Source organism: Vanessa tameamea, chromosome 3 (genome assembly GCF_037043105.1).
Source record: "Vanessa tameamea isolate UH-Manoa-2023 chromosome 3, ilVanTame1 primary haplotype, whole genome shotgun sequence".
NCBI classification, from domain to species: domain Eukaryota; kingdom Metazoa; phylum Arthropoda; class Insecta; order Lepidoptera; family Nymphalidae; genus Vanessa; species Vanessa tameamea.
The window spans coordinates 637,627-665,086 of record NC_087311.1 but is presented as its reverse complement, the minus strand read 5'-3'; the positions used below and the strand labels follow the sequence as shown (position 1 = coordinate 665,086).

The window sequence follows — 27,460 nt, the reverse complement described above, 5'->3', positions numbered from 1 at the left end:
TAAATAGTACAACATGACATGCTGCAGCGTCTATGACAACTTTTATAGTACAGAAGCCCCAAAGATATAACGATTTTAAAACAACGAAATCTTAGTTCTAAATCAATCAACGTCTGTCAGTCATTGGTTAAGGCTCTCGGGTATAACTAATATACACAGATAATACTTTATTTAATCGAAATGTTAATAATAGTCAGGTTATATATATATATATTCCTTTCCTTTTGTTAGCTTAAGGTAGTCCGTATCTCTGTTCTGAGTAGGGTTATCAACACCGTTGAAAACCCAACCCTGAAGGAGTAAAATATGGCAAAACTCGCTTTATGATAAACATGAAAGCATTACCAATTAAATATTCAGCAAAGAACAATCATATGAAATTAAAATGAAATTCATTCTTTTACAATCACTATAAAAATGTTTTATACAATAATTAAAAGTATAATCAAAGATGTTTCATAATTTAGACTCGACTGGCGTGTAAATGAAGCATGTAATTAAATATTAATTAAAAAACGAGTCTACGAAATCAATTTTTTAATATTTTATCAAATTTCCAAAATATACATTTTCAAAAATAACAATATATATTCGTATTTCTAATTACCAACCATTTTATTTGATATGCCAAATTAAGCTCTCGCGCATGCGTACCTAATTTCAACTGTTTTGTCTAAAAGATTAACATAAAATAAGCTATGATTGATTATATATACTAGATTATATAATTGATATGATTGATTGATGATTGAGAAGATAGACGGACGTCCGTGTGATTTTAAAAGGGTTAAATTTTCTCACTATATTTTGCCGAAAAATTACATTGTCAAAACAGTTATTCGTTATGTAATATAAATATTCTAAATTAACTCAAAAATTTGGACGAGTATTTTGCAAATATTTCAGACGATTAATATTTGAGTTAAGTGTCTGATGATCTCGTGGCGAGAATATATTGAAATAACAAAAGTTATTCGCATGTTTAAAACAATCTTTTGGAATATATCCATTAAATAAAATAATTCAAAATGATCGAAAATGTTTGCAAAGATTATTGCCAAATTACGAAATAATTCCTAAAGCCTGGCAGCCCTGCCTGTGAAAATATTTTGGTAACAAATACTGCGGCATCGCGCCACTATTTGGGAAACAAGGTACACGTGAGGCAAACGAGCGTCAACGCTCGACCCGTTTGTCAATTCGTACCAATTGGCACGTACTAGCACTAGTATGAGACAGACATGCTCTCTAAAATTTCCTAAAACATAAAATATTCTCGATATAATTCTAAAATTTCCTAAAGCATAAAATATTTTACTCGGTAATAGTAGGGGTTTTTAAAGACCCGATGTTTGTAGTCATTGTTGATCACATATTTGCCTGTCAGTCTACTTATGCCATAAAGAGATACAAATAAACCAGAAGGAGATAATACGTTGTCTTGTATATAATTGAAATATTACATATCCATATTACTGGCACTGAGTTCATAATAATCAATAATTCCTGAATATGCTCCCTTACAAACCATTTCAACCGAAACAAATCAATACAAATTGTTTCTATAATAATCTAATATATTTTAGTTAAATATATTTTCTATAATAATCTACTTGATGATATACAATTATTTTGTTTTTGTCTATGGGTGAGATCATGTGATATAGTTCAGTGGTTTGACGTCCTGGCAGTAAGAATGGCTCTATTTATCCTCGCAAGTGTGGTATGCCTGAATTAACACGAGGCATTCGTGTCTCGTGGGCTTGTGATTAATTTGGGCCGAATGTTAGCTAACATGACTTGAAGCGACCATAATATTAGGGTATTCGGAATATCGGTGGTAGTTTTACATTTAATTCGTGTTACATGATGACTTAAAAGTGTATTTATAGTCTACTCGAATAAAGTATATTTTCAATTTGGTTTGAAAAAAGTATCAATCCTTTTTATTGTAAGGTGTTGTAGTCCGGCGCATTAATATTACAAATTATTGGTGTTCTGGTCTTTTGTTCTTACCTGTTCTTAGCGGTAAAATACACACAAAATTGATGGTACCTTTACATTTAACTAATCGTAAAATGTTGCACCTCATGCAACTTTTATAAATCCAACTGTCAAATTTAGTTTAAGTCAATACTATTATAATGCCAATTGTAACAATTTAATTATTAGACGATGAGCCGAATTATGTTTATAATTACGAAAAGCGTCCTCATAAAAAAGCTCCTAACAAAATATAATGAATATTCTAAAGTCTTAGGTACCTAAATAATGTTCAGTACCCCTGACAACGTACTTGAAAAATTTCACGTGTGTTGCTAAAACACTTCAGAAAGCTTTACAAACAAACTTTACTTGGTGGTAGGGCTTTTCATGAACCCGTCTGGATGCCTCTCAATCATCACATATTCTACCGTCAATAAATAATACTTAGTTTGGTAGATCCTGAGATTAACGTGTTCAATGAAAGAAATTCTTCAACATATCAGTAAAGAATAGAAAATATAGCTCATAGTCATAGATTAATGTGATTACAACACCTTTTGGGCACCAAAATATCTATTGAATTGTTTATTATTAGTATTTACAGCTCTCAACGGCCAAATGCGCTCACCGTCTGTACCAGATATATTGCATGTTTGACACGATGACGTCATATTGAAACTTACCTTACGCTTTTTGCCGTCAATATTTTCGGTTTCGAGAAATCAATATTGTTTAAAATTTAAACTTATTACTATTATTAAGACTATTTGTTAATTTCCAGGCGGAATGTATATTAATTGTATTGTACTTTATTGATGGTCGACCAGAATAACTACTGAGTTACTTCTCTAGCCGGTGGTAGCTTTACGTTTAATTCAACAAATGTCAGTTCAAAAGTGTTTTATGGTCCTATTCGAAAAAAACTATTTTGATTTGATTTGAGTTATAAAGATATTTCTCTGTTCCTTCTATAATGTATAAAAAATCAAGTTCAAGATTTTTTTAAAGACTGTTGTATTTATTTGAATGTAATCAAATACAATGAAATAGTTTCAATAAATCATAATTATATTGTATAAACTTTACATTTTTTTTCTAAGGTTTAAAATGCATCTATTAGGATGTTACCGTATTTATTCGCATATTGTTAAATATGATATGTTTTTTTTTTATTTTTACGAAAATTAAATTGGAATATAGATATAATTTTGCAAATCACGACACGATATATCCGAAGATACTTAAAAAGACATCGAATTAAGAACATTTTCCTTTTATGAATTCGGTTAAAAATAGAAGTACCTGTTTATAAAATGAGTATTCAAAGCAAAGCCATTATACGTAATAGTAGAACGTATTAACAGATACGCTTGCATTATATTGAATTCATGTTGATAATCCAATAGCTGTTGCCAACGTCGATATCACCTGCATTTCGCGGAGCCAAATTACAATACTACACATTCATATCAAACATGCCTTGATGCGGAACCAATTTTGCATTGTTTTTGCAAGAATATTATAATAATAATAAATAGCATTTATTTCAATCAACATAGATTTACAAAAACATTAGCAAACAATATACAAGATTAATTAACAAAAATAATCGTAATATTAACACTTTACGATAAAATAATTATTTAATCGAATTTACGGAATTTGGGTGTAATTCTGGTAATTTAATAAATTAAAGACATACATTAAATGAAATAAAATTAAATCTATAATTAAAATTAAATTATAGAGATTTTTCATTTCCAAATTATTTAAAAAACAGTCCATAGAATTCAACTTAATCTCAGTTTATTATGTTACGTTATTATTAAAATATTATTAGACAACAATTTCTGTTGATTAGTTCTATCACGAGTTACTTAGAGAGAACATAATTAGATTCCAGTTACTGAGTTATTCGACCGATAAATACCAATAATATTTGCGTTGGTTTTAAGTATGAGTCTGCAAATATAGAAACTGTTCCAGTACACGTTAAGGTAGCACGTTGGCCTTACTTAAAGACCGAACTCCACCTTATTGGCGGACCAAATTATAAAATTTGTCCTCTTAAAAAGTGGTCCAAATAGGCCAGGAAATCCTCGTAAATGGTCCATAAGTTTTAGTAATTGGTACTTTAACACTAACTACAAAGAAAAATGCGAAGGTCGATCGGTTAAAAAAAAAAGAAATTCATTTCACGAATTTATCTCGTATTTTAAAATAATAATAGTAAACAACGATAATCTTATTTTCTAATTAGCCCTTTAATATAATGATGTTGCAATATTAAGCAAAGATCCTGAAAAGTTACAAATATACACAATTGGTATAAAAATTGGTTATTGTCTTAGATGGAGCGATGTGGTGTATTTTTTTTAAGTGCCAACTTGCGCCAATGTTGAAAACACACAAACACATTGGCTGAACTGATGCCTTTAGGTCACTTGCTTAGCTCAGCTCACTGAACGTGTTATGAATCATTTCATGGTAAAAAGAAGAGTCAATGTTTATGATATCACATCACTTTTGGTGCATAAAACTTGTATAAATATATTCTTTACTTTTAATTATACTAGGCGAAGAGCAAATGAATGGAAATGGAATCCAGGTCAAGTCTAGTCAATTTTGCAATTGAACGGGATGGGCCCTAGACGAAGTATGTCATTCAATATATTTTTATAATAGTAGTTTATAAAAGTAGTAAAACAAAGATATTATGCTCGTAAACAATAATATGGAGGTGAGCGTGTAAGCGTTTGATCATTTTATATCGTTATTTTACAGCCGCTTTAAAGTTCTATAACCGACCATTGAATTTTAGTTGACCCTCGTCATTTCATGCAGCACCATTTAAATAAAACTGGAATGTATAAAAATAAATGGAATCCAATACAATAGATTCACGTCATTATAATAGCGATGCTAAGTATTCTATACAGCGCTCGTAATAGCGCTAATAACCAATCAACGATCGAACTTTTACGGTCGGTACATAATTAAGCCAATCATTTTTCGTACGAACAATCATTATTGTTTATATGTAACGAACTATGCGTCCATTTTTTTATAAAGTTTATGAAGTTCGTGAAAAAATGTTGAAGCTCTAAAAACTTTCATTAACGTTTTAATTATATGATACGATATATTATATTATAAATAGTCGAAATTAAACCTCGTAGTTTGAGTCACATGACGTCCAAGCAGTGGACGTACATATGTTGTGTATGATACAACTTTTAAGGGCACATGGTTTTTACATATATATTATATTTGTATGTTTGCTGTTTGTTATTCATGTTTTTTTTCGGTTAAGCCAACTCTGGCTTATTTCTATATGAAATAAGTTTTTATTGTAAAATAAAGTGTAAATGTGAGTTTTATTTTTTAATTTGTATTCGTTTGTAATTCAGTACAATATGAATTAATATATCTCTTAAAAAAAGTATATTTCGTAAAAGTAACCACTGAGAAGCTCGCATCGAAACTTTCAAATGTGTGTAGATTAATTCATATATCATTACAAACTATGATCAAAGACATGCAGCTATTTCACGTTATTCCTTCACCGACAATAACGTAATAAATTATTGAAGCGCACGACAGCGCAACTGTGCTTACCCCGCAGTTAAAAAAACAGTGCCGATAATATTGATGTTCACATGAAACGTTTTTTTTAGTAAAAAATATTTGTTCCCAAAAATAAAACCCGATTTCCAACCGACTTTATACCACAGAATGTATACCTTTTACCCTCATGTCAAATAAGTAGGACTGAAAAATGGGCTACTTCGTGGTAAGTGGCCACAACTGTCCGTAGTCATTGATACTGTAAGAAATATTAAAAAATTGTAAGTTACTGGCTCACTCAGAACACAAAAATACTGTTATATGTCGGTAGAATGTATGTGTGGGTTGTACGCAGACGGCTTTGCACAAAGCCCTACTACTAAGAGAAAGTAACTTCCAATAGAAATAATAAATAGGTTATAGCAAAGTCCAATGACTTTCAATAGATGGGACCACCTTGGAACCGAAATCAACGCAATAATATTTTTTTTAAATGGTAATCACTTTCCATAAGGTGAACCGCCAGCTCGTTTGCCTGTTCGATCGTAAAGGAAAAACACTGTGAGAAAATCTGCGTGTATCAGATGCAAATCTACCATTCGAGTATCCCACCAATCCTTATTGAATCGTTATGGTGAAATAAACTCCAAATATTCTCAAAAAGGAGAGGAGGTATTAGTCCAGCAGTGGAATATCTAATGCTGTTATTATTTTTTAAAGTCAGTTAAATATAAAAGACAAGCCTTACATTCAGAACTGTACACAATATTGCTCAATTCGGTAATAATTCAATAATCAAAATCAAAATATACTTTATTCAAAAAGCTTTTACAAGCACCTTTGACGTCATTTGACGAGGTTTTTTTAATAAAAATCTACGACTAATTTGGAATGTTGATTTTACCGAGAAGTACCAGCGGGAAACTCAGCAATACTATTTCAATAAAAAAATACTTGTAATAAAATATTGATGTGCCCTCAAAGATCAACCGAATTTCAAAAACAATATCTTCTCAAAATTTGCTTCACGTTGACACTTAAAAAATATATGTTATTATAAATCTATCCATTCCATTTTTGAAAATTCAATTTTTCCAAATAAAAAAAATCTATTATATTGAATCTGTCCATTACAGCCGACCAATTGACCTTACATTGATCGTTTACTTTCATAAAATGTGTTCGGGCAGATTTGCTAAAAAAACACGTTTGCTTCCCCTACATGGGTGTAATAAAAGATATAAATAAGGCGGCTCTCCCCAGGTATTGCGCATAAAAATAAATTCATTCCGTTTTTATTATACGGGAAAACAAGCGTAATTTTACATAATGCTTACGGAGATAATAAACTGGTACCTTGTGTTGCTTTGTATTCGATAAAATACAGTGCACTACTATTTTAATTTGTATTTTTGAATATTAATCACGATAATTATAAATTTATATTAGCTCAAGTAAAAAATGTACCAAACTGTTTTAGATGTAAAAAATACGATAACGTATTTTTGTAACAGACTATTAATGAGCAAATTACATTAAATATACAACAACAACTACCATTACGCGTAATGAATACTATAATTAAAATCAACAACAGCAGCAAAATAATTATCTGATATACAAGTGTAAATTATTTATACTACTTGGAACTTTGTGCAAGCCCGTCTGGGTAGGTTGGGTACCTATTGGTCTCTTATTTCACCGATAAACAATAATACCTTAGTAATGTTAAGTTCCGCTTTTGCGATGTTAGGATTTACCAATGCGTCTACCAAATAATATATAGTATGAACCATGAAACTCAACGTAAAAGTTAAACTTGTTAATGTTATAATAATAATATATAAATTGCTTATCGATTGATTTGTCTTAGTCATCATTAGAACACAATGTCCCATTGAATGAAGCTATCAAACTACGTACAAACTGTAGTCGAGGTATAATTTGTATAACCACTACGGTTATTCGAGCCTAATAACTACAAGATGTGAGTCAATTTATCAAATTGTGTCCCGAATGTGGCCAGCAAATGGATCGTAACGCCTCGAACAAGCCCGCCTGTTCAGAATTAGTTCAATTCAGATTGGATATCTATTAAAGATAATCGCATTTTAGCTACAGGCGTTTTATCTTTCGGTGAGATTTCCGGTAAATGGATAACCGTTTATTTTCATGTAATGAACTAATGGCTGTATATATTTTGTGATAGAAAAGAGTAACTGTATTTTAATCTTGTTCTATCTATCTGAACCGAGATGGCACAGTGGTTAGAACGCGTGCATCTTAACCGATGATTTCGGGTTCAAACCCAGGCACCACTGAATTTTCACGTGCTTAATTTGTGTTTATGTTATTATATATAATTTGTGTTTGTGCTCGGCGGTGAAGGAAAACATCGCGAGGAAACCTGCATGTGTCTAATTTCAACGAAATTCTGCCACATGTGTATTTCACCAACCCGCATTGGAGCAGCGTGGTGGAATATGCTCCAAAATCTCCTCCTCAAAGGGAGAGGAGGCCTTAGCCCAGCAGTGGGAAATTTACAGGCTGTTAATGTAAAAAAAAATGTAAAATGTATATAAATATAAATTACTGTTTGTATGTTTGTTACTATATGTTTATAAGTTTCAAACTTTCTTTCCGTTTCGATGAAACTTTTGTGAGTTGATATGCGTATTGCGTAAAGATTTCTTGCAAAAAATACAAAAAAATATTCGTAAGTTTGTTCAAAACTCTCTCCCGGATAAGAGAGGGATGTTTTTACCCACCATCAAACATTTACATATTGCTACGTACTCGAAGAGTTTTGTGTAAACCCGACAGTGTTAATTTATATGGGGATTGTGAAACATTTTTCCCGTTTGCCGCCTTGAACTAAACATAGTAATATATTGTTCTAGTTCAAAGTGTTACGGGAAGTATGTATTACAATTTCAATATATATGTCATATATTACATATTCCCAACTAATATAAACAACAATAATTTAATTAGATATAAATTGTTTAATTGAATTGTTAAATTGCCTAATTGAATCTGGCCGCTAATAAGGGTTGCTGGCTGTTAAAGATAGTAAATATTAAAAGTAGTGAAAGAGAGCTAGTCCGTAACATCACTAGTCAGACGAGGATAGCGATTGCCAGCTGTCGGACGCCAAAAGCGCACAGCGGGATCTTAGACTATAAATGTGATAAAAGAAAAAAAATGTCCCCAATTTAAAAAAAATATATTAAAAAGCTTTGTGTCTTCAAACGTTATTCTATTACAACCTTATCCTTTCCTAACGAATTCTCACAATTAAAATATATACAGGGTTATTGGTAATTCGACGTATTCCCGCTAGGAGGTGATAGGGGTGATTATTTGCGATAATTTTAACCCCCATATGCATAATGCAAAAGTGAACCATTTTTGAGTTGTAACGTTTTTTAGATTTTTTCAAAATAAGTCAAAAATGCAACTTCGAAAATGTATTTAAAAAAAAGTATCAATTAAAATCTATTTTTTTCTTCTGATTTATAAAAACGAATAAACACTGGTTATTTGTCAATATTAAAACAATAATTATCGGTCCCAATTTAAAAATGCGAGACGGAAAAAGATATTATTTCAATTTATTTTTGTTCTTTTTCCCATAAAAATGCCTTGAAAACAAAAAAAGTCGTTATGAAACTTGTCCTGCAGATTATTTTAAAAACATAACTGTTTTATCAGCTCTCCAAAAATGTATAACAACTAGGATCTTATTTCAAAACAACCGAAATAAAATGACAAAGGACGCTGGTGGAAATTCGTATTCGAACAAAACTTAAATTCCCTCTTTGAATGTCTCGCAAATAAGTTTAATATATACCTAACCAATGCAAGATTATTCGCGTCGGTTTCCAATTCACCGGCTACCTGATGTATCAGTTTATAATAAGCGAATCCGGGAAACTGGTAGTGTTCAGAGACGACAAATTAATGTCGAAAGACTCCCAGTCCATGTTGTTAATTACTGAGAGGATAAGAATTTATCGATGAAACATTCGAACCATTTCGACAAACACATGCATATGGAGGTTAAAATTATCGCAAATAATCACCCCTATCACCTCCTAATGTGAATACGTCGAATTACCGATAACCCTGTATATATATATATAACAAACTAATAACGATTTAACTAGCGAGATATATTAAGCCGAGATCTTAATTACTTCAAGCTAATGAAATTAAACGTCGCCGCAAACTGATACTATACATAGTATAACCTGAATCTGAGGTTTAATTATTTTAGGGAGCACTCAACTGGGTAGGAACCAGGTTAGATATAGATTTAGTAGATACAGGTTGCCTAGGTCGAGGTTTAGTAACAGATCTAAGATCTTAATTACTAGAAATGAATTGAGGCGTCTTCGTAAGTAATTTGGCTTATTCAGAGCTAGTAGCTACAGGCGGAACACTTTCGTTAATTGGATTCGATATAAATGTATTACCTTTACGTGTTTACAAGTAAGTTATAAAAGTAAAACTATTTTCTTTATTAAGTTGTGATATATGAATTTAAGTTTAATTAATTTTAAAGTGATTCAGTTGGTATAAACGAAAAAAAATTAATGGTAAATTATAAAAATTAATAAATGGTTTAGAAATGAACTATTTTTTATTTATAGAAAATATACACACATAGTATATCCATACATTACTTTACAAAACGAATAACGATTATTTAAAAGTCACGATTATTTAAATATTTTCTTATAAAGTGAATACATTACATCTGTAAGTAGACTTAACACATCTGTTTCAATATATTTAATGAGCAATGAATATTTCCTTAATCCGTTCTACATTAACAGTGACACTATTATTAACAAAATCTTAAATCACTTATTTTCATTTCCCATTGACATTTCATTTCTTCGAAATTGTCCACTGATATCTGTCGTGTGGGATAGTTTCACCACTTACGTTTATAACAGACGTGGCAGTATCACTGTCAATTAACAACCCTCATGCGAATGGTGTTCTGGCAACTTTGAACACGAATGGAATTAGGTCAGGTATATTTGGCATGAATGCATCAATTTAAAGAAACCTCACAGGGCATTGTGAACTCTTGGTCAGCAAAGCTGCCACGTTTTACACTTTGCCAACACAAATATTCATGTTCGTGCCCACTGTATCAGAAAGTCATACAATTTGTTGTTAGGTCCAAGTTAGAAGATGCAAGCTGCTTTAGTAAGTATACTCTCAATATATAATATTCATAACAAATGTAACTAAAATATAATGTTGTCAATACCAAGGAAACTTTCGTTCATAATGAACTATCAAGATTAAAAGGGCTGCGATCGCGAAAGGGACTCGTAACTGTAAACGAATGTTGCCAGTACGAGCCAGTCAAGCAACATTGAGATTCTTTTTGATTAATTTGTAATATGCACATGTCATATTATGTTTAAGAATGAAGGAGTTTTCTTTCACGTTTCACGAGGAAATCTGTGTGTAACCGAGCCACAGAGTAGTGAAATAAGGTCCTATCTTCATCCAGAGGAGAAGATTTCTTTGAACGAAGTGCATACTTGTTGCTATTGATGTTAGATTTATTATTATATTATTAAGTAATCACTCGTCTTGTTAATCAAAAAATTCGTGAAACGTTAGAAAATAAATCGCCTCAGTACGATGTGGTCCTTAACTAAACTTACTATTTCACTGTTTGTGAGATTTGCACTTCGAAAAATCACACAAAAACGATACCGAATGGAACATCACAAATTGTGAATATTCTCTCCCTAAGTTACGTACTTGCGTCCACACCATCACCAAACCGCTCGTCCGAATAACTGATATGAGTCGAAGTTTGAATTGCAAAACTACGCCGGATCTCGCCTCTCCTACTCCACTGCACTTTGCACACGAGTGCGTTCGAACGTCAATGATACGTGAAGTTCTTTTGTTCCACTAACAATCTAACCAAACTGCTTTTGTTGTTATTTCGCTTTGTCGTGTAAACATAGCTTAGTATGCGATTTCAAATAAGAAGTAGGTAGCGTGGATATTTATTCTAAGCATATAACATTATCATTGAAATCCTGAAGATTTTGACATGTTTATGTTTTGAATTCGGTTCAACATTTCGATCACATTCAAACCTGTTCGTTGGATCAAAATAATTACAATCTAGATATCGATTAGGTTCTCGAATATAGCAACATCAATTATTTTTTCGTTTATCATTTTGAAAAATCTTTATATTTACAAATAATTTTTCTATATGTCTTTGTAATACTTTGAAACGGTTGAACCGATATCGATATTTTTTTTTGTGTATATTTGCGTGGGTTTGTATTAGATCGATAGTAAATAAAATCACCGGGACAAAGTCGATACGAGCAGCTAGAATTATATTTTAATTTACTTCAAAACGGGATTTACTAACGAAAAGCATTTATCAGCTAGCTCTTTATAAAATGATTAGTATCCGCCATTTTGTCCGCGCGTGGTGGGGAGCATGAGAGGAGTTATGTGTGCCTTTTTCTATACCCTGGAAAACGTGTATGCTAATTTAATGATAATTGGGTAATTAGTACCGACGCGAAAGCGTAGCAAATAGTAAAAACACGCATTTTTAATTTTAGTTAGGGTATCTTTCTGTGGTACAACAATCAGAAAATACTTTAAGCTAATTGTTTATGATAAATTATGTTTTGTAGTTATAGAACTTTATGAATAATACGTCACGGTTACTCGTTAAATAAAATCATAATGATTTTGTTGTAATCTATTATCTTCATTAGCCGAAAAAGCACCAAAAAACTTATCTTTACCTTTAATATTGAGAAATGCATTCACAAACAAAAATATTTTTTATTGATTTATCGTAATAAATATTGAAATATTATTCGCGTTTAAACGAATAATGTCCTTTTATTTAACAAATAGGCAATTGTTTTACTTGAAATTGATAGTTTGACAATTTATCCCCGGTTATTTATAGCGCTCCTTAAAAGCTGTAAGAGATCTCATTTGAATCTTAAACAAGATATTTAGTTACATTGACCCTTTAAAATACCTAAAGCCTTTGTTTATTACTTACCTAAATTTAAGAGTATATAATTATATCTATGTTTACTATTATTTAATACGTTATATGTTACTCTCACGGTTTTTAATAATACATTATTTTTAGAATGCTAAACTGTATAATATTCAATAAATCTTTATTTCAAATAATTGAAGTGGTACCCTACTGGGTGGTAGGGTTTTTTTGCATGCTCGTCTGGATAGGTATCACCTACTCGTCTAATATTCTACCGCCAAGCAGTAATACTTAGTATTGTAGTATTCCAGTTTGAAGGGTGAGTGAGCCAGTGTGACCAAGGCACAAGAGACATAACATCTTAGTTCCAGAGGTTAGTGGCGGTGGTGATATTACTAATGATTAATATTCCTTACAGCGCTAATGGCGGAACCACTAACTATCAGGTAGCTCGATTGCCCGCCCGCCAACCTATATAATAAAAATAACAAAAAAATATTTACAGAATAGTAACTACCATCATCGTCATAAAAATGACATAAAGGAATTCATTTAATACATTGAAATTTAACTTAAAAAAATCATTACATAAAATATCATTAGGTACCGTCTACAACGGTGACAAGAATGTATAACAGTATAGGAAATTGAATCAGTTTAGAGATTGCATAGATGACGCGATAAAGATTTAGCTGGACAGGTATTCACAGTAACAGCCCGTAAATTTCCCACTGCTGGCCCAACGGCTCCTCTCCCTTTGAGGATAAGGAATACGCAGCTCCAATGCGGGTTGGTGCATACATTATGTGATAGAATTTCGTTGAAATTAGACACATACAGGTTTCCTCACGATGTTTTCCTTCACCACCGAGCACGCGATGAACTATAAACACTAGGTGAACACGTGACTCATTGGTTAATATGCACGCGTTCTAATCACTGGGCAATCTCGGCTCTTCGGTTTAGATTAATTCACACAATATACGATTTGTAGTAATATGCGAAGAATTTGCGATGAAATGTATGGAGGTTTAGTGCATCGGAGTTTCAACTGATAGTTATTTCATATATACTATTGTGCATTAAAGTTTATCATTTTATAAAACGAAAACAAAACAATACCAAGTTATTTCTGTATTAATCTCGAAATAATTACCCATATTTATTCCAAGCACAGTCGAGGTGGGAGGTTCAGAAACGTCCCGGATCCACTCTGCGTTATTTACTTAGCGAGAGGCCCACTGCCGGCAGTTACAGAATGTTACTATTAACGGAGGAAGCTCGTAACCTGGAATGAAATTCTCGGCATTAGCATTTCAAATCGAGTTCTCTGAGGGCGAGAATGTTAGGACCTGATTCATCAAAGTACTAGAGATAAAAGTCGAGGATTTTGACGAGTTTTGCCTTAATTTAAGTAAACTTCTGACTATTCAAAACACGAGATCTTGAATGAGTTAATTATGTTATAGCAGATAAGAGTTACAATTCAACTTTTTGTTCCTGCGTTTTATCTTGAATTTTAGTTAATTATTTCATTATTTAAATTGAAGCCGAATTTTTGATGAGAACGAGATGGATTATGCATCTAAATTTATATAAGTTTACTTTTTATTACTGGTTGAGTTTTAAGTAATGGCAGGCAAGTAAGTTATCGCAAAGCTATTTGGCAAACTTTGCCATTGCATATGCTGCCAACTATGACACTTAAGATGGAATGTCTCTTGAATCGATAAATTGCTAATATAGAAGTCAGGATTCATGTGTGTGCATTTGGGAATTATGTTATGAAAATAGATTTTTCTTTCGAAGATTATTGTTTAGCTCACAATTATTTAAGATTTTAACTCTAAAATATCAAGGTTTAAAGAATAAGATTATAATTAAAAGTGCATCAAATAAATTTACTTATTTCTGTGATCATAGTCATGTACAAACATTATCCTCTCATTCAAACGTTTACGAAAATACTTCCACTTTGAAAAACAAATCTCGTATCAATTAACATTTTCGTATCGGCATTTTCAAATTTTGTCGCAGGAACAAAGGCGACATCTGACAACGTTGTTTACAGCAAATATCTCGCTGTGAAACGGAATAAATTATTCCGATTTGTTTACGCTAGTGTCTAAAGGAAAAATTTAAGTAATAGAAGGTAATGAAGCTGTAATTATGTAGTAGCTTCTTCTTTTCATAACGTAAATCAACCCGATAATTTCACAGAGTGAAACGCTTGAGAAATATTTACTTTGTTTCTACACGTGATTGTATAGTGTCTCCTTTTTAGTAGGACTTTGTGCAAGCCCGCCTGGGTGGGTACCACCCACGCATCATGCGTTCTATCGCCAAATAGTCATTATTGTTGTGTTCCGGTTTGAAATGTAAGTGGGCTAGTGTAACTTCAAGCAAAAGGGACATAACGTCTTAGTTCCCAAGATTAGTGGCGCATTGGCGATGTAAGGATTGATTTAATTTCTCAAAGCTATAATTATATGGGTGATGCTGACCATCAGTTGGCCCATTTGTCCGTCTTATGTGGACGCAATACAACAAAAAATAAAGAAAGCGTAAGATTTCGATTAATGTTAATTCGTTCGTGATTCAGATCCACAGGTTTCATAAGCTGGTCAATATCAGATGAAAATATGCAAAGAAATCGTAAGCTATGTACATAAATAACGGTAGATTATGTCCATCATTTTAATTTTAATCTTTTTCATATATATTTCATATAACACGAATGCGCTCATAAAAAAAGATAACAAGCTTAATTTGATATGAGTTTTACAAGAAGATGAATTATTACTGCGAACATTGAAAACATCATTAACAATTTCATGTCAAAGGCATCTCATCTGCTCCTAATCGAAAAACTTGTACCGTGTTAGCAGAACTATGACGTCGGTTATACGATCCATTTTCGCTAATCAATTCTATCTCGGGACAAATGACCCTCAACTTTGTGATTGATCACGAACTTAGTGTTCCGGACACTGGTAATCCCCTCGGTATGTGTATCATACAGATGGATTAGTCCAGCACGATGCTGTTTTTTATTGGCATAGACTTACGTTCTTTGATCGATCAGGACTGACATCGCATCTATTGGATGAATTATTGTTTGTGCTCATTTTATTGGTAAGATACAAATCAAGATTTCATGCAGGTTAAGTAACCACATTAACATTAATATATTAACAGCTTGTAGATTTCCCACTGCTGGGCTAGAGCCTCCTCTCCTCGGAGAAGGTTTGGAGCCTATTCCACCACGCAACTCCAATGCGGGTTGGTGGAATACACATGTAGCAGAATTTCGTTGAAATTAGACACATGCAGGTTTCCTCATGATGTTTTCCTTCACCGCCGAGCACGAAATGAACTTTAAACATACATCAAGCACATGAAAATCCAGTGGTGCTTGCCTGGGTTGGAACCCGAATTCATCGGTTAAGATGCACGCGTTCCAACCACTGGGCCATCTCGGCTTAAGTAATAGCTGGAAATAATCTTGTATTTACTCTGTGATTAACTTATAATTAAAATGTATTTACGTATGTACTATAATTAAGGTACCTTTAGCTATTATGGTGGTAATAAATCTAGGGAAATGACTGTGTAAAGTAAGAATTATGCTCGAACAAAGTTTTTTTTATAGAACGTAACGTTTTCTTTTTAATTTATTTATATTGCATATTTTTGCCGGTGATAGAACCGAGCAAATAGAACATATCAATATACTATTGTTCCCAATAATTGCTCTTTTTTTTTTAGGCCAAATTTTTGATTGCTTATTGCTAATATCTAAAATTTGCTATAATATAAGAGCTGTATAGAAAACGAATGAACGAAAAATTAAGCGAACTGAATAAATTGATTATCCTCTTTTTTTCTATCACAGTCAGTTAAAACAAGCTAATTAGACTCGGAACACAAATTGAAATTTTAAAATTTTTTTCAAAACGAGTTAGATGTCTCCAGAATATACTTATATATATATATATATATAATTAAATGTAAATTGTAATTAGGTAGAATATAGCAAGTTTAATCGAATCACGAAAGGCTTCGAGATTAACTTCCTGTAGATGTAAGGCCTCCGTTAGAGTTACGATTAATGTAGATAATGATGACCTACTTCGTAGGGATAGGGTTCGATAAAAAGTTAAGTTTCAAAGAGGTTTATTACGTAACATCGAGGGCTAACACCTTACAAGAGAAGATAGTTTTAATTACCAATTAAGGTTATCATAATCGAATCAAATCAAATCAAATTATACTTTATTCAAGTAGGCTTTTACGCACCTTTGAATCGTCATTTAACAAATTATTAAGTGAAGCTGCAACCGGTTCGGAATGCAGATTCTACCGATAATAACCGGCAAGAAACACAGTAGTTTCTCTTATTAAACATTTAAAAATACAAAGTAATACTAATAGGCTTAACCAGTTTTTATTTATTTCAATTGCTGATAAGAGCATTATTTTAAATTGTAAATAAGGATTTGTTACCTGGAGGAACTCTTTCAGTCAGCTGAAATCGATCGAGCTTAGTGCCGTGCCACGGGAGAGACCAAACATATACCCAACATTAGAATGAAACGGGCTGGTGATGACGTGTTTAGTTTGTAACTTTCGTAGGTATTCCAGAGGTAAGGGGGGGGGGGGGGCGCTATAGACGACAGGCAGCACTGTCTCATAAAAGGGGTACAGGCGAATAATTTGTTGTTATATATGAACCAATTTTCTGCTTGAGTGTCACAAGGCAGGATCGAAAAAAAAAACTATTATTTCAGTGTTTCAGTAGAGTAACTCTTCAGCAAATCTATATTAAAACAAGAATATTCGTTTGCTGAATAAATGTGTAATTTATTAACCATTACATCAAATGATATATAGCATTCCTTAAAAAAATGCTTAAAACCTTTTTTACAATTTTAAAAATAGAATTCCAAAAAAAATAATTAATTATCTGTAAAATTATAATTTTAATATATTAATTATTATGAATATTTTATTATGATTTTGCATACTAAACGTAATTATTGCACTAAAGTCATGTTAGGTGACTAATACTTTGGCTTCATTACCTCCGTACACTCTAGCCAAGCGCTGGATAAGGAAAATTCATTAATTCAATTTATTACTTAGTGCCCCGTCCCAATTTTGTACGGGATTAAAGATTTATCCCAAGATATTTTAAGCTATTGCTATAAATATCTTTATATATATGAATATTCTGTAGGTCTGTTTGTAACTGAATTTGATTCAATTTCTGAATTATTTATCCAGAGACTCAGATGTATATCAGGCACAACAAAAACATCGAAAACAAAAGTTACATGCATTGAATGATATAAAAATATAATATACAGCCATCTATCGCTTCAACGATCTCTCCAGCCACACCATTTTCTGCCTTAATTTTTCTATTTTAAAATTGGAATTGTGTACGAAAATTGGTTAACTAATGATAGATTACCTGGCACTTTCTTCCATTTACTTTGGCACGTTGGCCGCCAAGCTTGGAGACCAAGATCTTTTATGTTTGTAATATTATATTTGCTTCATTCGCTCTTCAAACAAACATCAATATATAATATTCTTGGTTGTATATAATATAAACTGTGGGTGGACGTTACCCACCCAGATGGGCAGGACCGCCCACCGAGTAAATTTCCTTATCCATATATAATTTGCAAAAGATAAATCTTTTCTTCTTTTGTCCAAGAATCATTAAGTAACTTCATTTCCATAAAACGTCTCCATTAACAAATTTGACTTAAGCGGAATAAAATTTAACTTTATAAATAAAAAATATGGTTAATTAATTTTGTAACCCATTTCCGGTTCCAAAGCGTTCCGTAGTTAAAGATGGTTTTAATGGGATTTACTTCGGTACGCGGTTTCGCCCCTACTTTCAAAACTGAATGAAACTTTCATTAAAGATTCAACAACATTTTAGCAAAAGTTCAACAATTATGAATTTTAAACGTCGTACGATGCCTGAACACGTGTTGTTTATTTAATAAAACCGTGTGTACATCGAATGTTTTCGTGAGCTCGCTGTCTATATTTTCTGTAAATGAAAAAAATCAACATGTATTTAAACACTGGTCAAAAAGCACTTTTACCTTTCGTTGCCGCTACATGTAGAATCTAGGAAAATGTTATTGTTTTTCCTTTCTTCGTTGAATTATACAATACTAATAAAATAAAATTAAATAAATTAATCAAGAGTTTTTTAAAAGTTACTACGAAACAAAAACGTCAGTTTCGTTTGGACGCCCAGTGTTGGGCAAATGCCTCGTCTTTTCATTTTTGTCTGTCGCTCACTATCCACTGCCATATTATTCCTGCATATTTAATTATATGATCCTCCCAGGGAATCCAAAATAAAATGGCGGAATTTAAAATTGCCGTTTCTTTTAATTATTAAACATATTATATATATCAACATTACGAAGGTAAAGTAATTAAATAAATTACTCTCCGGTGTTCATTTCAAGTAGTTTCTAGTTTTACTATTACTATTCAAGAACGGCTTAAAACTTCTTCACTGAATAAAAAAAATATATTCCTTTAAATTTGAGCGGTGAACGAGAAGTCCACGTTTGAAATTGTATTTCAATAAAGGAGCTCCTACAGTTTTTCATCAGAAGCATTCTTTATCGAGTAAAAAAACCATACAGGGTTTTATAAAACTTCATCGAACGGTAAAAAACTCTTCAGTGAAATTTTCCCGGAGCGTTATCTGCCGTAAATTGTTTTTAAAAATCGCTTAACAAGATAAAGTTGAAAGTTTGTGAAAAATTCGAAGCTGATGGGAAAACTTGGCCTCCTGAGATTGGCCCCTGTAATATATGACAATTTCATCGCGTCAGTAATAACGCTGAAAAAAATGTATTTTATACTCGTAAGTGCAGCTGATGTCTGACTTTAAAGCCAATATCTTAGACGAACGTGGACTCATGTGAGTCAGAATGAACAATATCTAACTTAAGGTTCGTTATATTTTATATAGAAGTTAATTTACACTTGCTTTTTTTTATTTATATTGGATTTAAGAAATAAATATATTAATATATTAATAAATCTCTTTATAATTTGTGTGGGCGGACAAATGGAATACCTGATGGTATGTGGTCACCGCTATCCAGTCTTCGTCCGTAAATCCGGAATACAACGATGGTAAGAATTGCTGTCTGGCGATGAAATAAGTATGCGTGCTATTTGAAGATATTGTTGGAAGGAGTTTCAGAATTATAGAAATGGCTCTATTTGTAGACGCATTATCGTGAAAGAGCTTACAAACTCGAATAAATATGAATTATCTGCGTCAAGTACTAATAGAATTATTTTAAGTTATAATAAAATTTTACAGCCATAAACTTTAATTGTGTTGTAATTTTAAATGCCATTACATTACTGTATTACTGTTGTAACTTGTAATTATATCAAAATAACAAGTAACGCCATCTAGTGTGATACAAAGCACACTTTGGATTAATTGAATGCTCTCTGTTAAATGTGGCAGTTATTTTATTTATAATCTGTGTCAATCAATTAAAGCGTTCATCCTTATTTGAGAATAAATTTAGTCTTTGCTCGCTAACTACCACGTAGTTTTACTTCCTAAATCCAATATTATTTTGCTGGATTATAATAACTACAATGATCAATACATAATTAGATTTTAATAATACATTTATGAAGCACTCGAGTTGTCAACATTTAAAAACATTTAACGACAAAGTACTAAATTAATAAAACCTAATTTACATAGTCAAATAATTCTCTAAAAGCGAATAAACGCTTGTAGAACAAGGTTTATTTAAACGTTACAAATAAATTCAGCAGTTGCTAGGTATGGGAGAGATTACGTCTAAAATAAAGGCTCGACTCAGTTTACATGCGTGTGTTCGTCATTTAATAGAACTAATTATACCATCGTTGCTTAGATTATACTGAATGTCATATTTTAGTATTAATATATCTATTTTAAACGCACATGTTAATTTTTGTTGTAACAAAATTTTGAAGCCGATTCAGTTAAGTGATTAGGCTCAAGTTACGACCTCCGTGGTCGAGTAGTGTGTACACCGGTTTTCATGGGTACGCCACTCCGAGGTCCCGGGTTTGATTCCCGACTGAGTCGATGTAGAAAATGTTCATTAGTTTTCTATGTTATCTTGGGTCTGGGTATTTCTGGTACCGTCGGTACTTCTGATTTTCTATAACATAAGGGCTTTAGCTACTTACATTGGGACCAGAATAATATATGTGATGTTGTCCAATATTTATTATTTATTTATTTGTATCATGTTCTCCATACAAATTTAGGGGCTGTGACGATACCCGTATCCTGAATTTTTAATATTAAAAAGGATTTTTTTTAATGATAGATAGGAAGTAAACTATGTGCCATTCCAGGCTATAATCTATCTCTATGCCATATTTTTTTGAGTCCGGTCAGCCGTTCTGACGTGATTGAATAACAAACATCAGTCCATGCAAACTTTCGAAATTATAATAATAGCCAGATTAAATCAATTATAAATCTGTTTAGGAATTATTCATATTAATTTCATTACTCCTTAAAACATTTTTAATGTAACTTTTTCTCATGGATAGAAGGCAAATGGTTCTATTTGACTGTCGAAGTTATCCTCTATACAATTTTTCTAGCATTGTCAAATCGATAAATTAAAAATGATGAGGTGGATCCAATTTTTTAAGACTAAGTGAATAGGCACCAAACAGTATTGTTGTGTTTCGGTTTGAAGGGGGAGTGAGCCGGTGTAACTACAGGCACAAGGGACATAAAATCTTAGTTCCCAAGGTGAATTGGCGATGTAAGGAATGATTAATATTTCTTTCAGCGCAATTGTCTAAGGGTGGAGGTGACCACTGACCAACAGGTGGCCCATATGATCGTCCGCCTACTTATATCATAAAAATACTTTTAGATATGATTTAATATAGAATGATCGCTTCAAGATTATAAATTCTCTACGTCATTTTCTATTCGTCAACAGCTGATCACGTCGCTAATCGAATGTCATTTGGTCTAGTGGTTTGCATAGACGGCTGCGCTAGATATTCACCCAGGCAGCACACACATATCCGCAGAGAGAATCCTAATTATATATATAGGGTTACAACATTCAAGTAATTCCGAATTATATTATTTTAGTAGGATGTAATTAACTGACATTGAAATAAAGGTGCCGATTGTTGATAATTCGTGCATCATAACCGATGATTTCGGGTTCAAACCCAGGCAAGCACCACTGAATTTTCATGTGCTTAATTTGTGTTTATAAATCGTGCTCGGCGGTGACGGAAAATCTCGTGAGAATACCTGCATGTGTCTAATTTCAACGAAATTCTGCCACATGTATATCCACCAACACGCACTGGAGCAGCGTAGTGGAATATGCTCCAAACCTTCTCTTCAAAGGGAGAGGACTAACTACCTAAGGACTAACACCAACAGCCTGTAAATATCCCACTGATGGTCTAAGGCCTCATCTCCCTTTAAGTATAAAGTTAGAATCTTATTTAAAATTTTAGTATATATTATTATATATTTTGTATTTTAATTAGAATCTTATTTATTAAAGAAAATTCAGTGGTGCTTGCCTGGTTTTGAACCCGAAATCATCGGTTAAGATGCATGCGTTCTAACCACTGGGCCATCTCGGCTCTTAATGTATATAAATTACACTTACATACGAGAATTTATATTAATCCATTTATGAAATCGACTTATATAATACGTACGTAAAAACATGCATTGATAAATACATTCAAACAGTACGGTTAATTTCAACATCAAATATCATATTCAGTTTAATATTTCGCTGATGAGTGTTAATAATAATAAGGCTTAACATAATTAACAGTGTTTTAATTATCGAACAAATTTAATTTAAAATTGTTTACATTATAAATTTTATTAAATATTTCGAAATAACTGTTTGTATTTTGTGATAATTTTAATAAGTATGTACAGTATATTAAGTTCTGTTTATCAACTGAAAGCTAGCGAAGATGTCCCAGTGGCTCGTAATCGGAACTTAACCGAACATTGTGGGTTCAAATACAGGCACAAAAATTTGTTAGAAAATGTATGTGTTCGATGGAAATGTGCTATATGTATAACCATCGACTCGTATTGAAGTAGCGTGGTGGAATAATCTCCAATCATTCTAGCACATTTCCATGTGGTTTATATTTCTTACCTCTTTAAATACGTTTAAATGTTTTTACAAAACTATTATTTTACCATTATTACTAGTTTCCCCAATATTGCTTTAATATGATTTGGTTTAGATTTTCAAAATCAATAAAGATTATTTTTATTGTCACTTATTATTTTTAACATTAAAAAGGCCAAATTATAGAATGAAATATAATTTAAAGCGGTGGCTAGCGGTGGCAAGCGGTGGTAACCGGTTCTGAATATATAATCTACCGACATGAACTAAAACTCAGTAATAACTTTTGTTCAAATGATCATAGTCTTAAACGTATATAACACGAATAGAAATCAACGAATACGAACCCCACACCTTTTTACTATCTAAATATATTTACTTATATTTTATAATAAACCTTATAATAATTCCATAATTTTGGGCTTTTTTATGATATAGTGGTGCTGTTAGAAATATTAACCATATCTTACAACCAACCAATGCGCCACCAAACTTGGGAACTAAGATGCTTTGTTCCTTGTGCCTGTACACTGGCTCGCTCTCAGGCTTTTGAATTAAGAAAAATAAAGAAATATTATAAGTATGATGTATACTCGTATGGATAACGCGATTTGAGAAAGGACGTCCTCTAACATTAGTAATGACATCGCCCCAGTTAATCGTTCTGATCTCGCTCATAATCAATCAAACATAATCCGTTATTTGCGCTGGACCAGTAATTGAGAACGGATTAATGCTTGTGTTCCGTGATGTGTTATTTAGATAAGCATAGATTTTATAATGTTCGGATTCATGTTTATTTATGTGGAAATACCTTTAATAGAGTTTACAGCTTTGAAATATTCTACGACATTAATATTCCCTGGTATATTTAGTTTTTGACACGTCAATTTTTTAAAGGAAGGTAAAAAATCAAATCTTTGAAAATTGTTAATTTTTATTTTTATATATATAAGTGATATAGGGTATATATATAAATTATATTTATAACATTATTTATTCATATTTATTTCATTCTTTATTATAAACTTGGGCAGCCGGGGTGGGTCGCTAGTAAAAATATTTTGGGATAAAAGATCAACATAGCTACGACTACAAGCATAATTCTTAGTTTTATTAAGAAGATTATGATCGGAGTGTCTTGCTGTGTCTTACCGTGACAGTATCCAGATGAGAGTAACTTGATGGTGAGGCGGTAGACGCGATAATTATGATTTATATGATCCATAAGATATTTTGAGGACTCATAATTATAAAAGAAATGTGTATTTATTTACATAAGAGTTATTATTTGTAAATTTTAAAATATTGGCAAAAATGCTAGCAGCATTTCACAGTTGTAACGCAATTCCGACCCAATGGTCAAAAAAAATCTTCATTAAAAGTATACCACCTCGTCTTATTGCTTCCGCTGGTGACAGGAGAGCTGGTTCGTTTTTTGCCCAAATGATAGGAAATAAAATATATATATATTTCATATAATATTGGAAAGGAAATATAATTTTTCGAAAATAAGAATTCATTATGTTAATTTATAAACTCAGACCATTGATGTGTGTTAATGTATCTATTGCTTGACCTGTAAAATAGAGTATTCAAAATATATAATTAAATACATTGAGGGTCGAGTTTTTTTAATGTGCTAGATATAAAATTTGCATTCTATATTTTCGTATATAGATATATACAAGAATATATACTAAATAATTTAGTGTTATAATTTACATCTATTAAATTACCTCTCGGAATTGGTACTCCAGTTTCCTCCGCCTAATTTAATTTATAAACGAATGAAACAAGCCGTCGGCTCAGAAACTTCAATGTCTACGTTCAGAAATGGAAAGAAACTGAGCTGGCGATTGATGATGACAAGAAATTCCTTAAAATATTCAATTCAATTTCATTCCAAACGTAATGGCACAAGAGAACTGACATTACATCGCAAATTTAAGGCATACCATTTATAAAAGCTTATTATTAAAAAATATATAATATGTTACTTCAGCGAGTCACAAAATATTACCATGATATCATTATTAACGATTCGAGTTTCACTTATATAATATAGAAATTGTCCACTTGCTTTGAGAACACAAATCAAAATCAAAAATATATTTTATTCAAGTGGACATTGTGGACAAGGACAAGTGGACATTACATAAGTGATGTAGAAGCTTGAATTTATAGACATATTTTACAACATAAATTAAATTTAAATCTACTGGTTCAGAATGTACATTTTTATAAATCAAATCAGATGATAGGTACTTTTTTCGGATGGGCGAATTGACTGCCTGATGGTAAGTAGTCCCCACCGCCCATAGACATAAGAACATTTGCATTTTTTAATGTATTTTTTAAATTTATTCTAGTTCTAAAGAGGTAAAATTTCTTTGTTTGTATATAACAAAAAATCTACCGTGCAGGGTATATTCGTACCGCGTAAATGGCACCCGTGCAAAGCCGGGCTTCGCTAGTTTTATATATCTATAAAATAAATAATATATTTGATTGCATATTAAAATAATCATCGTTGTTAACTTTATATAAATGCAGTTATGAAGCGATTCCGCTATGAATTCATTCAGCACATACTGATGTAATGAAATTACGTCGTCTTAATTCATAGTGCAGAAGTGAATTGGGAAACATAACATTAGCATTTCAAATGCTGTAGTTTCAGGAGCTTAGGTTAAGGCAGATTCACACTATCGATTTACGTTAAGTAAATTCCGAACATGGAGTTATATTTTTTATCAATATATTTTTCTTTTGATGTTATGATTAATACATAGCATTTTTATTATACAATACAAAATTAAACTACGCGTGCTATGAATCGCTTTATCATAAAAAACGATCCAGTTACGACAGATAATGTTCTATATCAATTAAACATAATACGTCACACTCAAAGCTACTGTTTTTGTTAAATAAATAACATCCGTGACCGTGATTGGTCCATCAAATATGGGTCTTAAGTAATGTTAAGGTTATGGTGTACATCCCTTGCGCTGGCTCACTCGACCACTAAGGCTAAAAATTTCCACCTTAACCATGAAAATTAACTAAAACATGTTTCTTCTTGTTTCAGATTCAGAACGTGAACTTTAATAAAAATAAAATTACTACGCAGATGTGAAGTAATAATAAAAAACGAAATACAGAAAAGGGTCGACCGTCTTCGTCCGGAGCATCGTTTAGCACCGGGTTACTCATGAATATGACATAAGCGGACCTGGACTGACCCAATGTTGATTTATGTGCCGGTGATCCATCATACTTGATAAACGTACCCGCAAACATCATCTACGTACATACATATATAAATCTAAGTGCTACCGTTGACAACAAAGTTGCTATGTTAAGTCAAATTATAAATTGCTTTTTTGTAAATTATTTTGCATCAAAGTCTTCTCGTGATTGTCCAATAATGTCATAAAATATCAACATGCGACGTCGACCGTTACCTGTTCGGGAATCGAATTCCAAATCGTGGCGTAGTTTGTGTGAAAATGAATGGGCGATATACGCTCTTGTAGCTTCAGTTGGTGCTTTGACGTATTCGAATAGTTTGAACGGTGAATTCGTACACGATGACATACCCGCTATCGTGACGAACGGTGACGTGACGGGTGCGAATCCAGTACTGAGGATATTTGAAAATGATTTCTGGGGCACGCCGATGTCTGATCCTGGCAGTCACAAGTCGTATCGACCGCTCACTACACTGACGTTTAGGTGAGTACATTATTATATAATACGAGTCTATAAAATAATAAGTTAATGTAGTAAAGTCTTTATAGCATATTTAAATGTATATAATATAGAATAATAATTGAAAAGTATCTGTAAGTAAATATTCTGACATTATAATATCAAACTCTTATTTATACAAACCATCAATGCGTCCAAAATATTTTGTAAACTCTATTTAATAGATACAATATATTATTACAAAACCACCATTCGTTAAAAGAAACATTGAAAGCGTGCTTCAGGATTATAATATCTGATAAAATTGGCGTGGTCGGAGTAAGATAAAAAAATGAGTATGCAAAATTACAGGCTCTCTTTCAACTTGCTTCTAACAGGTGAAGTTAAATATCGTAAAAAGGCGTGACTGCAAAGACTATAGGTAGATATGATAGTCGATTGTTATAAAACCAAGATATTTAAAAGATAGTGTTTAAATAAATTGAGAATAATACATAAGGTTATTATTGACGTATTAACAATAAGACGCTAGTTTCGCGCTAACGGGAATTTGTATTCGCCTTTGATTTTGAATTCACTTTTATTGTTTCGCTATAGTATTCTACGCGCTCCTGACTTTTAATTTATAATGAGAGAAAAACATTTAAAGTATAAGAGCAAGGAGATCGTACTTTTTCATTTTATTACAAATACAATCAAAACCATCGGTAGACGAAGTTATTTTTTTAAAATGTATTATGTACTAAAATTCTTTCCACTACGCGCATATTCTGTTGTAATTATGTTTATTGTTCTATGAGTTTTTCAGATAGGGAACACAAAAAAAATAACATCTCCTCATTTATTAATTTCAAAGTAAAAATTGTTAAAGAAGACGAATAAATAGAAAAAGACCCGTATGTATGGTAGACAACAAATTATAATTTTCCAAATAAAACACAAATAT

At 32.0% G+C, this 27,460-nt stretch overlaps 1 protein-coding gene across 1 annotated transcript in view; it reads left to right on the top strand.

Annotated features, from left to right (window-relative positions):
• The window catches only part of LOC113397385 (protein O-mannosyl-transferase TMTC1-like), a 169,153-nt gene that overhangs the window by 32,284 nt on the left and 109,409 nt on the right, over positions 1-27,460 (top strand). The window contains exon 2 of the mRNA XM_026635701.2: positions 25,892-26,538. Within this exon, the coding sequence (XP_026491486.1) occupies positions 26,249-26,538 (290 nt within the window). The 5' untranslated portion in view covers positions 25,892-26,248. The remainder of the gene's footprint in view (positions 1-25,891; positions 26,539-27,460) is intronic.